Source organism: Meles meles, chromosome 1 (assembly GCF_922984935.1).
Source record: "Meles meles chromosome 1, mMelMel3.1 paternal haplotype, whole genome shotgun sequence".
Classification (NCBI taxonomy): Eukaryota; Metazoa; Chordata; class Mammalia; order Carnivora; family Mustelidae; genus Meles; species Meles meles.
The window spans coordinates 201305673-201318231 of record NC_060066.1 but is presented as its reverse complement, the minus strand read 5'-3'; the positions used below and the strand labels follow the sequence as shown (position 1 = coordinate 201318231).

Below are 12559 nucleotides of genomic sequence, written 5' to 3'. Positions count from 1 at the left end.
CAGTGCCCGCTCCGGCAGATCAGGCGGTCATCGAGGGTAACGGCTGCACCTCCTCCATCCTCCTTCATTCAGCTCAGTCCAGGGGTGTGTGCCTGACTGAAGCCCCACAGTCCGGTCCCCAGCCCCCTTCCCTTGTAAATGGGGAGGGCGAGGGTCTCACCGGAACTCGGGCCTTCCCCCCACAAGGCCGAAGGAGATGAAGTCAGGCTGCCTGTTGGCCAGGTTGGTGGGGCTCCCTGGGATCTGCTTCTGGCCGTTGTACAGCAGCATCCCTGGGGGGGGGGGGGGGAGGGCACAGCTGTGTCGGGGCCTCCCACCAGCCACAGGCTCCCTGGCCACCCAGCCCCAAATGTGAGTGACCGCAGCCGGGGAGCATTCAATCTCCAGCTCCCGTCCCTCCCTCCGCAGGCCCCGCACAGCCAGAGCCTTTTCACGGTCTCTAGATGTCCCTACAGAGGACTGGCTCAGAGTGCCTAAAGACACGGAATTTGCTTCACTCACACCAGAGGGCCTACCTGAAGGAAGGCAGGGAGGCAGAGACTCACCAGAGTAGAGGAGGAGGCCTGGACAGTGAAAGTCAGAGAGCCGTAGGAGATGGAGAGGGGGAGAGAGAGAAAGAGAGGAAAGGGAAGGCTGAGAGATGGAGACAAAGGAGGGAAGGAGGAGGACAGAATGAACAGGAAGCTGGGACAGGAGACTGTGTGTGGTTGTGCCCATCAGAGGTGGGAGGTACTGCGGAGTGGGGCAGAGACACAGGAGGAGGGCCCAGAAGGCAGGCCTGGGGGTTGCAGGACAGGGAGCTAAGGGAGCTGGGTAGGACCAGGGGTCACGATGGTTCAGATAGTGGTGGGGGTCACTCTAGGAGATCCCTACGTCACGGCAGCCCCTCTCTGGCTTACCATCAGCTGAGTCGGGCCGGAAGGTGATCTTGATCTCGAATTTCCTGTAGGCGTCTTTGATGGTGGGCAGCGGCAGGAAGGAGTGGGGGGTCTGCGTGAAGTAGGGCACCACCCGCTCTGTGGGCAGAGAACGTGGCTAGAACCACACCCCCCAGGCAGCGGGCAGGGCGACTGCTGAGTCTGGAGTCTGGAAGGCGTCATCTACCTGGCACCTGCAGGTGGGCGAAGGCTTTAACCTTGCCCTGGCGGTTCGTGGCCGTGCAGACGTAGGTGCCTGCGTCCTGAGGTCGGACGGAGGGCAGCACCAGCATGTTGTTCTCTAGGCGGCTGTCAGGTGGCAGGTTCCCATCCAGCTGCAAACACACCCGCGGTCCGGAGCCAGGCCTTGGCCCGCCTCTCCGCATGGCCTGCCTCCCGTCGTGCCACAGGCCCACCCTTGAACACTGAGCATGAGCTCTGTGCCGAGCCCGGGCCAGGTCCTGGGGGCACCGAGATGGTGAAGACCCAGGCCCTGCCCCTCAGGCATGCCCGCTGCGCCGCTGCCAGGCACGTACCTTGCTCCAGGTGATGTCAGGGGTGGGGTAGCCCGAGGCCATGCAGGGGAAGGCGGCTGCAGAACCAGCAGGCACACGGACCTCTGGGGGTGTTGAGATCTGGGGCAAGGCTAGGAGTGGGAAGGAGACACCAGCCATCAATATGAGGACAGCCACCATTTGCGAGCCCAGGCTGTGTCCTGTCTCATGCCATCCTCACACTGGCCCTGAAGGGAGATGCCATGTCTCCAGCCCGCAGATGAGGCTCCCTGCTGGTTGCACGCATGGAACGGGGCAGTCCAGGCTCAGGGACGGGTCCATAGGACTCCGCAGCCTGAAACGCTTCAACACGCCCCGGGAGAACGCTATGCCGCCCCCCACGGCTGTCAGTCTGGGGACAGGTCATGGGGGTTGGGGTGAAAAGGAGCTGCTTTAGAAGACGCAGAGGTGGGCTGGCCCTGCATTCTCTGTTCTTTCACACTCTCGTGTGTCTATTTTATGTTTAGGTTGTCTCTGCCGTCAGACTGGGCTGTGGGGCTCCATCATGAGAGCAGGTGCCCTAGTGGGTGGCAGCTACATGTCCGCTTTCCTGGTGACGCCCCTGTCCCCGCGGAGGTCCCTGCTGGCCTTCACCTTGCACGAGCAGCAGCACGTGGGACTGGGTGGTGCCGGCGGCGTTGGTGGCGGTGCAGCGATACTGTCCTGCGTCGGCCAGCTCCACGTGGGCGATCCTCACGACGCCTCCGCTCTGCACGATGCCGGGCCGCAGGCGCCCCCCGACTTTGCTCCACGTCACCTGAGGCTTGGGGTCACCCAGGGCCAGGCACTCGAACTCCACGGCGTGGCCAACCACCACAGTCTGCACGGAGGTCCGGATGTTGATGAGCACCGAGGGCAGGGCTGGGGAGGAGGGAAGTGGAGGCAGAGTGAGGCCAGCCTGCCAGGACATGAGCCCCAGGACATGAGCCCGGAGCCCCCAGCGTCCGTGTGCTTTCTCGTGCATTCGCTCCTGAACACTCGCACTCGTCTGCAGCTTCCCTCACTTGAGTGTCTGCTGTCCTTCTGCATTGGTTGGTCTGAGCACCCACGCGCTCCCCCCATCTTCCTTCTTCCTCCCTTCCTTGCAGTATTTGTCAAGTCCCCTGTGCTGCGCTGGACACAAGCAAGATAGCGTCGAGTAATTCTCTATATTCATAGACATTTAAAAGGCTTCCTGGGGAACACAGTCCCTGGGCCCTCATCTCTGTCTCCTGCCCTTAGGAGGGACCTGAAGGCACTACACTACCTTGGACAATCAGCTGGGCACTGGCCTGGGCCTGTCCCCACGGTCCATGGGCCTGGCAAACATATGTCCCTTGGCAGCTCTGGTCCAAGTTCTGGATTCTGTAAAGAAAAAATAATAAGACATCAGCAAATACAAACAACTGACAAGAATGCTTGCAACGGCACAGAAGTTCAAAGCCGTCAGAGGTTACTACTCGCTGTCAGCTTCTGGTCTCCCACTAACTTCATGAGGTAGGTAGTAGGGTAGGGCAGGAACACAGACCCACATTACCACACCCATCCTAGGCCAAGACTATGGTCAGATCTCAAGATCTTACAAAGGTGCAGAGCAGCAGAGCTGAGACCTGGGTCATGTGTATGTATTCAACCTCGGAGCCTGTCCCCTCTCCCCTACACTACTGATCAGGATACAAACACGAGCCAGTGTTTACCGAAGGCCTTTCACATGCCTTAGATAATCTCATGTGGTCTCATATAACCCATTGTATGCCTGAGGACATTTGGGCTCAGAGAGTGGAAGAGATTGGCCCAAGGACACAGTTTCATGCTGAGCCCCACAGGACGGGTATCCTAACAGCCCCCGTGCACCTTGGGCTGGGGAGCTCAAGCTCAGTCTGGCCTACCCCCCGGCTCACCGGAGCACCCCATCGTGCACACTGTGGCCAGGAGGCAGCTGACCCCCTTCCTTGATCCAACGGAGCTGGGTGCCCCGGTCAGCGGGCACGGCGCAGTGGAACTCAACGCTGGCACCTATGCTCTTGGTCTCCAGCTGAGGTGTGACTTGAACGATGGGCGTGGATCCTGCTGGGATGGCAGTGGCCGGGACAGAACCAGAGGAGCCTGTGGGGACACGTATGAGGTTCTGTGTGTATGCATGTGTGTGAGAGAAAGAGAGGGAGAGAGAGAGAAATGTCCCTGATGCCTCCCCGTCCCAGGATCCAGAAAACCCCCATCCTAGCATGCAAGGAATGTTCTTCTCCTAGAAGCCCTTCTGCCCTGCCTGAGCCAGGGCTGCTCACCTTGAACAAACACCTGGGCGAAAGCCTCTGCCGAGCCCACCTTGTTAGTGACCCGGCAACGGTAGCGACCTGAGTCCTCGGGGGCTGCAGGCTCAAAGCGCAGCATCTCGTTCCTAGCGGTCACCCTTGCGGGGAGGCTGCCACCCACGCGGCTCCACTGGAAGCTGAGCGGGGGTGTCCCATGAGCCAGGCACTGGAGCTGCAGCGTCTCCCCTGCCCGCACCGAAGCGTGGTCCGGGACCGTGGTGGCGTATGGTGGGCCTGGGGGTGGGGGGACACAGAGGTCAGGGTAGGGAAGAGTAGCAGTTGGGGTGGGAGCAGCTGTCAGACGCAGGAGTCCTGCCGAAGGACCAGCAAGCTGAATGGTCTAAAGCAGAGGGCTGGGGATGAGAGGAGGTGGGTCTCAGACAAGGGCAGGCTCTGGGGGGCTGCGGGGCACGGGGCCCCCCCGGCACGGCACTCCTGGGGTTCTTCCCAGGATGTAGCCCAGCTTGGGGGCTCAGACCTCCATGCAATGCAGAGAGGGTATCCCAAGGAGGGTGGGCGAGTGCCTTACTCTCCACGTGCAGGGCGATGGTGGCCTCGGCGTGGCCGGTGGGGCTGGTGGCATTGCAGATGTACTGGCCTGAGTCCTGCTGGGCTACGCGGGGGATGATGAGTGTGTCACCTTCCAGTCGGTGCTGCCAGGGCAGCGGGGAGCGCAGCTTGGACCAGTGGATGGTGGGTGTGGGGCTGCCTGCAGAGTGGAGTGAAAGACCACAGAGGTCACTGGGCTACCCTGGGGATGAGCCGGGTACAAGACTGGTGAGGCAGCGACCAGGTGGTCTCATCCCTTCAGGGGGGTCCCTGAGTGGGCACCTCAGCCATCACTGGCGGTGCCAGCAGCGAAGTCCCCTCCCTGGGTAAGCTAGCATCTTCAGATCTCACGTCTACCATTCAGGGCCCAGGGCCACACTGCGCTGCCTGCCCCGGGTGCCCGCCCCCGTCCACACCTGTGGCTGAGCAGCGCAGGGTGGCTGTGTGTCCAGCCTCTACGGTCAGCTCGGCTTCTTCAACTTGGACCTGGGGGGCCCCTGGGGCCACGGCGCCCGTGTCCACGATCACCTCTACCCGCTTCTGTGCAGTGCCCAGTGCATTCTGAGCCAGGCATACGTAGGTGCCCGCATCTGACGGTTTAGCCGATGAGATCTGGAAGAAAAGCGAGGATGCTGGGTAAGTGGACACAGATGGGCACCTGGACATTAGACCCCAGGTCTGGCTTGCCTTTCCTTCTTCCCTCCACCCTTCCCTTCACTGTCGGGTCTCCTGTTTGGCTGCTTGAGGGCTCCTACTCAAGACATCCAGCCCATTAGTCCGCCCAACCACTTGTCCATCAACCCACCTGCCCAGCCCCCATCTCCCCCCCATTCCCTTACCACACATCCATCCATCCGGCCGTCCACCCACCCATGCATTCAGCCACCCTTCCACCCACCCACCCATCTGCTCACCTACCCACCTGTCTGCCCACCCATCCAACCCTTCATCCACTCATCTACCCATCCGCCTACCTGTGCGCCAACTACCCGCTCGCCCATCTACCCATCTATCTACCTACCCACCCGCCCAACCATTCTTCCAGCCATTCCTTTTTCCTTCCCAGCAGAACACTTGCCTCACCTGCAACACTGTGTGGCTGTCCACGACCCCATACAGCCGCTGCTCCACGTTGGTGGGGGCACCAATCCGGGTCCAGCGAGCCGAAGAACGGGGCTCCCCAGCGCTGACACATTCCAGGGTGACGGACTTGCCCACTTTCACCCGCACGGGGCCCTCGGGGAGCACAGACACAGTGGGGGGCCCTACCCGGAGGAACGACATTGCTAACGCACATGCAGGGCTCTGCCCGTCACAGCCCCGGTTTCAGTAACTGCCCGGTGGGGACTCTTCTGCATCAATGTGGAAATTGAGCCAAGAGGGAGAATGGTCAAGAGGGAGGTGTTGGCTAGAGGCAGGATTTAAACTTGGAGGTCGTGAGCTCAGAACCAGGGCTGGAAACAGGAGGCAGAGCCCACCATGCTGACGCTGCTCACCATGCACACTGAGGTTCACGACACTCTGGGCCACGCCGTAGGCATTGGAGGCCACGCAGCGGTAAGCACCATGGTTGCTGGGCCGGGTGCCCACGATGGTGATGATGGAGCCGTTGGGGCTGATGTGGACATTGTCTGTGGAGTTGGCATGGGGCACGGTATGGTCAGTGAGGCTGTCCTTGTGCCTCTGTGATGACAGTAGGTATAACTTGGCCCTGCATCCCCAACCTCTCCAGCCTAGCTCACAGGGTCCCAGGTGGCAGATGGGAGTCCCTGGAGACTCCCGGGTTCAGCCCCCTCCCCATGCAGATGGGAGACAGTGAGGCCCCAGAGGGGAGGGGCCTCCTCAGCCTCGGCCCCACCCATAGCAGTGATCCCACCTTCCCAGTGGCCTCCAGGATCCTGCCCGCCTCCCCCACCCCACCAGCTCACCCTCCAGTTCTTGGTTCCGGGTTCTCCACTCCAGGCTGATGGGAGCTGCCCCATCGTGGATGAGGCATTTGAAGCTGGCGTCTTGTCCCTGCTGCACAGTGCTGCTGGGCGGGTCGACAGAGATGACAGGGCTCCTGAGGCCTGCGGGGTGAGGCAGGCAGGAGGCTGGGCACAGGTTGGCCGGCTTGGCTGGGCACCCCTGCCTCAGCTCCACAGTCTCCCCTTAGGCCCCTGCTCACGGCATCTGCCACACTCACGGTAGGAGGACCCTGCGCTGGGAGGGACGGTGACTGTGAAGGAAGCCTCCTGCTCAGGGCCGGAGCTGCCAACGATGCGGCACACATACTCCCCGGAGTCAGCCGGAGAGACATGGTGCAGCCGCAGCCGGGAGCCGTGGGTCTGTGAGCGAGGAAGGAACAGCCATCACGCCAAAGTGCCTGGGGCCCCGCGAGTCCCCAAGTCCGCCGTGCCAGGGGCCAAGCTCTCCCTTGAGTCCCAGGAGCCCAGGGCCCCGGCTGGGAGGGAGAAGGGAGCTTCCTTTACTGACTCATACATGTCCAAGTAGCCCACTTGACAGAGGAGGAAATGACCTTGGGGATAGCTCAGTGGCATGCCCAGAACACCCAGGTCTCTCACTACCCCACTGAGCAGCTCTGCTCCCCAAACTATGGTGTCCCCTAGGGTCCCAGAGGAGGCCAGGGCTCACACAAGGTTTGGGGTGCAGAAGGCAAATGCAGGTCGAACCCAGCCTGCCCTGGAACGCTCCCCATCAGGCCCCTGTACCTGGTGCCGGGCAGGGAGGCTGCCCCCACGCTTGTACCACGAGACCTGGGCGTGGGCCTGCCCGGGCACCACGCAGTTCAAGTCCAGGGTCTGTCCTTCGGCCACGTGGGAGGAGGAGGCCTCGATGTAGATGGGCTGGGCCACTTCTGGAGCTGTGGACACAGCGGGTGGGTGAGAAGGGTGAGGCTCCCGGGGACGAAGGTAGGGACTGAGGGTAGTGGCAGTGACAGGATGCCAGGGGCTCATGCTATCCAGACCCAGGGCTGGCCCCCCATGGGTGGTGGGAGGAGCTGGAGGACCTTCACGGAGCAGAGAGCCAGAGTCCTGCTGGAGAAGCAGGCGAGAGCAAGGCCAGGAAGGGATTCCCTAAGCCTGTGTCCCAGCGTCACCCACTGCTCCTGTCACTCACCAGGAATGGGGCCTGGGCTGGAGGCCTCAATTGTGACTCGGACAGAAGCCTCCAGAGTGCCTGAGCTGCTGGTCACTTGGCACGAGTACTCTCCAGAGTCAGCTGGGGACACCTGATTCAGCCTCAGCAGGGATCCGTGGACCTGGCCAGCATCAGGGCAAGGGCAGGGAGAGTGAGCTTGGGGGCTGGCAGCCATGGCCTTCAGATGCCCAAGTCCTCTGCTACGTACACTCCAGGACCGTCACATATAGTTGTGAAGGCCACATCCTGTGCAGGGCGACCCCGAGGCCCTAGACAGTGGAGTACGTTGATGACTTTTTTGTGGTAGGAAAAAGTCTAACATTCTGAGTAACAGGTGCCTTTTTTTAATTGCACCCAGGTGCTGGGAGGCTGGGGGTGGCTCAGCTATGCCCAGCCTGTACTTGACCTCCTGACTGCCACTGGCTTCCTGCTGCAATTTTCCCCAAAGCCCCGGATGTTGGAGCCACCTTCCCTCCTGGCTAGAATGAGGCAGGACTGTTGGGCAGGCGTCGGGTAGGGTGGGGTGTGCCCACATCCTGCTTTCCCCAGACCCCGTACCTGGTGCCGGGCAGGAAGGCTGCCCCCACGCCTGTGCCACGTGACCTGGGCGTGGGCCTGTCCAGGGACCACACAGTTCAGATCCAGGGTCTGCCCTTCCGCCACGTGGGAAGAGGAGGTCTCAATGCGGATGGGCGGGACTCTGCCTGGGGTTGAGGCACAGGAAGAGCTCAGTGAGTTGGAGCTCCTACCCCTCTGCCCTCAGTCCTGACCCCTGGAGGCCCAGATTTTCAGACCAGGGGCCAGACCACATATGGAAAGATGGCCTCGATGCCCCCTGCACTGCCCATTCCTCTGAAGCCCGGGGCAGCTGGGCTGGCCTGGGGGAAATGGCACACCCTAGACCATGGCCCCACTATCTCTTGTTGTGCTTCCAACATCACCAGCGGCTGGGGCCCAGGGACAGGCACCTCCAAACAAATCACTCATTTTTTCCTCAAACTTGAGCAGTGTGTGCCTAAGAACCCAGACTCTGGGGCCAGACTATCTGGGTTCAAGACCCAGCTCTGCCATTTAGGAGCTGTAGGACCTTCGGAGAGCGACTTCACCTCTCCGTGCTTCAGTTTCCCATCTGTAAAATGGGGAGAATAGTCACACCGACCTCAGTTGTTGCGAGGAGGAAACGGGTTAAACGTGCAAACAGAACAGGGCCCAGCACCCTGTAAGTGCTAGATCACGTTTATTTCTCAGCAATTCCCATACTACGATCACGTCCGCTACAGCCACGTAGTCATTATTTCACGTTTTCCAGTCAATTGATTCACTTAACAAAACCCGTAAACACTCAGCCACGTCGTGGGCGGTGATTTCCCTGAAATCATGGTGGGTTTCATATGTGGCTGTTTTTCTCCAATACACCACCGCGAATATGAAAGGTTTTTATCAGGGATGTCCCCCTCCAGAGCCCTCTCACGTACCCACAGAGGGGCAGTCCCAGCCTTTTAGGGAATGCATGTATCGTTGCACGAATTTGTGATCCCCACTTTGCGGATGAGGAAGGTGAAGCACGGAGTCCCTTTTGTAACATCTCAGAGCATGGACAGAGACGCTGGGACTCCCGCCCGCACAGGCCAGACTCCCAAGTCTAGTTTTTGGGCCCTAGACATCCCAACTGACTTGGTTCCTGACCTCTACCTGCTGGTTCCCCAACCCTCCCCGCTGGCCAACCTCCCTTCTCCAGCCTCACCAGGGACAGGAAGAGCGCTGGAGCCAGAGGCCTCGATGTTGACCAGCACTGAGGCCTCCAGGGGGCCAGAGTCGCTCACCACGTGGCACACATACTCGCCCGAGTCAGCCGGGGACACCTGGTACAGCCGCAACCGGGAGCCGTGGGCCTGAGCAGGGGCAGGATGGGGAAATGGGAGCAGCGGGAGAGAGCTGTCAGAATGCTGGAAGGCTGGGGCCAAGGTCCGGCTTCTGACCTGGGCAGGCACTGTGCCCCTAGGGACTTCCCGAGTGGATCTCGGGGGAGGGCCTCTATCCAGGGGCCCCACATTCAGCAGCCTGCCCACCACGTCCAGCCCCCCAACTCCCATACCTGGTGGTGAGTGGGGAGGCTGCCCCCGCGCTTCTGCCACGTGACCTGGGCGTGGGCCTGTCCAGGGACCACACAGTTCAGGTCCACGGTCTGCCCTTCAGCCACGTGGGAGGAGGAGGACTCAATTCTGATGGGCACAGCACTGCCAGGGGCTATAGGCACAGAAGCAGATTTGGAAACGACTGGGTTGGTAGGAGCTTGGTAGGAGCCTCAGCCGGGGAAACCCATGGCCGAAGAAAAAATGGTAGTTAACGGCTGCTAAGCACGCAGAGCAGGACAGGTACTGCTGGAAGGAAGCACTGTGTGTGTGAACTCATTTCATCCTCGTAGAATTCACTGGGGCACCTAGTGGCTCAGCCGGTTAAGTGTGTGTCTGTGGCTCAGGTCAGGATCCTGGGGTCCTCGGGTGAAGCCCTGCATTGGGCTCCCTGCTGAGCGGGGAGTCGGCTTCTCCCTCTCACTCTGCCCGCCCCCCTCTGCTCCTGCTCTCTCAGATAAATAAAGTCCTTAAAATAAAATCCCATAGGATTCATGAACTTTCTGTGATCATGGAAATATTCTTTCATCTGTACTACCCACTATAGCGGCTGCCAGCTGCGCGTAGCTACGAAGCGCTCAAACATGACGACGTGAATGTTAAACTTTGTCTGTCACTGCCACGTGTGGCCGGTGGCCACCATAGTGGACAGCAACATGGGGCTGGAGTGACCAACATCCCCATGCTGCTGATGAGGAAATGAAGCTGAGGGAAGAGAGGATGTTCCAAGTCTCTTAGCAGCGCAGGCAGGATTCGAACCCAGGCATCTTGCTGCAAAGCCCTTGCCCGGGACCACCACCCTCATTAGAGAGCTCTGACTGCTGACCCCCCGGGGAGCACTGTTCCCTGTGTCTCCTGGTCCCTTTTTGGCCTTTGTCAGACTCACCGGAGGGGCTGCCAGCACCGGGGGAGACTAAGACCATGATGGAGGCCTCCTGGGCATCGATGTTGTTGTTGGCCCGGCACACGTACTCGCCCGAGTCAGCCACAGACATGTGGTTCAGCCGCAGGCGGGAGCCATGGGCCTGGGGCACATGGGGAAAGAGAGGGAGAGGGGTCGAGGGACCAAGAAGTCACCAACTGGCTCAGGCCTCTTCCTGAGCCTCCCTCATCAGACCTGATGAGGCCACCCTCTGTCTACCCAGGGTAGGAGAGAGGACTGCCCCAGGACTGCCACCAAGGGCTTCGCTTCCGGTTCTTTGCCCACAGGGTTTATCCCTGCAATGTCCCAGCGACAGGGGTTCTGCCCTTGCTGGCCCGGCTCCACTCTGTACCTGGTGTTGGGCAGGAAGGCTGCCCCCTCGCTTGTACCACGTGATGGTGGCCTGGGGCTGCCCGGCGACCACACAGTTCAGATCCAAAGTCTGCCCTTCGACCACGGTGGGGGACGAGGACTCGATCCTGATGGGTGGGGAGACACTGGGCACTAGAGACAGACACGACAGGCCATACAGCCAGTTAGTCAACAGTGATGGCGCCAGGGCCCTATCTGCCTCCCCCTGAGCCCACTTGCCTGGACCCCCTGCCCCGTGCCCTCTCACCATGGGAGGAGCCACTGCCCTCGATGGTAATGATGACTGAGGTCTCCTGGGAGCCGCTGCCGTTGCTGACATGACACACATACTCGCCCGAGTCGGCCGGTGTCACCTGGGGGATCCGGAGGCGGGAGCCCACGATCTGCGGGGGAGCACGAGTCTGTCAGTGGGTGGGGGGCAGCATCTGCACAACTCGAGCGCTGCCGCCCCAGACTCTAGGAGCCTTGCTGCCTCGCCGGGGCTGGCTGCCACCCAAGCGTCCTTCAGAACGCCCTCAGTGGACTTCCCGAGGCTCCAGGCTGGGGTGGACAGTGCCTCTAGCCTTTGTACTATTCTCGCCTGTCATCCGAGCCAAAAGACTGCTGTGACCATCCCTGGTGACTCCATGGTGCCCTGTTGTGGTTTCTGTTACACTGTCGTCACGGGCTGTGTCTGCCTAGCCTGTGAGCTCCCTGAGGCCAGGCACCACCTCGTTCCACCTGGAATTCTTAGTGCCAGGTGCAGACTCAACCGGGAGCAGATTCTCAGGGACGTTCAGAGAGTGAGTAAGTCACAGAACATTCTGTTAAGATACGGGTTCCAGCTGGGGTCAGTAGGACCTACATATCCTCAGCATTGGTCCAGGGCCCACCAAGTTAAGAATGTTCAATGCTTGCTAATTGACTAAATGACCACAGAAAAGATGCTCACAGCCCCTCTGGAATCCCGTCAGGGCCGGTGTTTTTGCTCCTGCCCCCCACCCAATGCCTCCATACCTGGTGCCGGCTGGGCAGGCTGCCCCCCCGCTTATACCAGGTGATGGTGTGGGGGGCTTGGCTGGCCACCAGGCAGTTGAGGTCCAGGACGTATCCGTTGGCCAGGGAGGCTGAGGAAGACTCGATGCGGACGGGGTACACCACACCCTGGGCTGGGAGGACGAGACGGGAGCAGGGTGTGGGAGCTGCTGAGGTTGGAGTGGTCCTAGCAGCCCCCCAGCGTTTGTTATGACCCGAGATACTCACGGTGGGAGGGGCTAAGGCGCTGCTGGATGGTGACAAGGATGGAGGCTTCTCGGGTGCCCGAGCTACTCACCACGCGGCACACGTACTCCCCAGAGTCGGCTGGGGTCACCTGGGGCAGGCGCAGCCTTGAGCCATGCACCTGGGCAGGGCAGGAGGAAGTCAGGCTCAGAGTCAGGCCCCGGGGCTCCCAGCCAGGCTCCTGCTCCCTTCCCTGGCCCTGCTCCCAGCCCGGTCCAGTCAACTCGACTGGAGAGGAGCTGTTCTTGGAAAGACCACCGCTCATGACCAGTCAATTCCCCTGCCCCCATGTCGGGACTGGGTCCAATGAAAAGAAGTGGGTGACCAACATTCGTTGATGTTCTGTGGGGCAGGGGAGGTAGGCAGTATGAGCCCACTTGCCAGAGGAGGACACTGAGGACCAGGGAGGTCAAATGACTTG

General features: G+C 60.8%; 1 protein-coding gene across 6 annotated transcripts in view; it reads right to left on the bottom strand.

Annotated features, from left to right (window-relative positions):
* The window catches only part of HSPG2 (heparan sulfate proteoglycan 2), a 98893-nt gene that overhangs the window by 8212 nt on the left and 78122 nt on the right, over window positions 1–12559 (bottom strand). For 5 of the 6 annotated variants that reach the window (XM_046000418.1, XM_046000426.1, XM_046000434.1 and 2 more), the window contains 24 exons: window positions 12121–12259; window positions 11875–12026; window positions 11126–11261; window positions 10859–11010; window positions 10471–10609; window positions 9548–9699; window positions 9197–9344; window positions 8011–8156; window positions 7432–7573; window positions 7023–7174; window positions 6497–6638; window positions 6240–6380; window positions 5808–5942; window positions 5395–5576; window positions 4728–4923; window positions 4292–4471; window positions 3736–3996; window positions 3352–3556; window positions 2718–2815; window positions 2066–2332; window positions 1454–1563; window positions 1105–1252; window positions 900–1016; window positions 161–272 (listed from right to left, as the gene is read on the bottom strand). In XM_046000418.1, the coding sequence (XP_045856374.1) occupies window positions 161–272; window positions 900–1016; window positions 1105–1252; window positions 1454–1563; window positions 2066–2332; window positions 2718–2815; window positions 3352–3556; window positions 3736–3996; window positions 4292–4471; window positions 4728–4923; window positions 5395–5576; window positions 5808–5942; window positions 6240–6380; window positions 6497–6638; window positions 7023–7174; window positions 7432–7573; window positions 8011–8156; window positions 9197–9344; window positions 9548–9699; window positions 10471–10609; window positions 10859–11010; window positions 11126–11261; window positions 11875–12026; window positions 12121–12259 (3752 nt within the window). The remainder of the gene's footprint in view (window positions 1–160; window positions 273–899; window positions 1017–1104; window positions 1253–1453; window positions 1564–2065; window positions 2333–2717; window positions 2816–3351; window positions 3557–3735; window positions 3997–4291; window positions 4472–4727; window positions 4924–5394; window positions 5577–5807; window positions 5943–6239; window positions 6381–6496; window positions 6639–7022; window positions 7175–7431; window positions 7574–8010; window positions 8157–9196; window positions 9345–9547; window positions 9700–10470; window positions 10610–10858; window positions 11011–11125; window positions 11262–11874; window positions 12027–12120; window positions 12260–12559) is intronic. The other variant, XM_046000454.1, reaches the window with a different exon arrangement.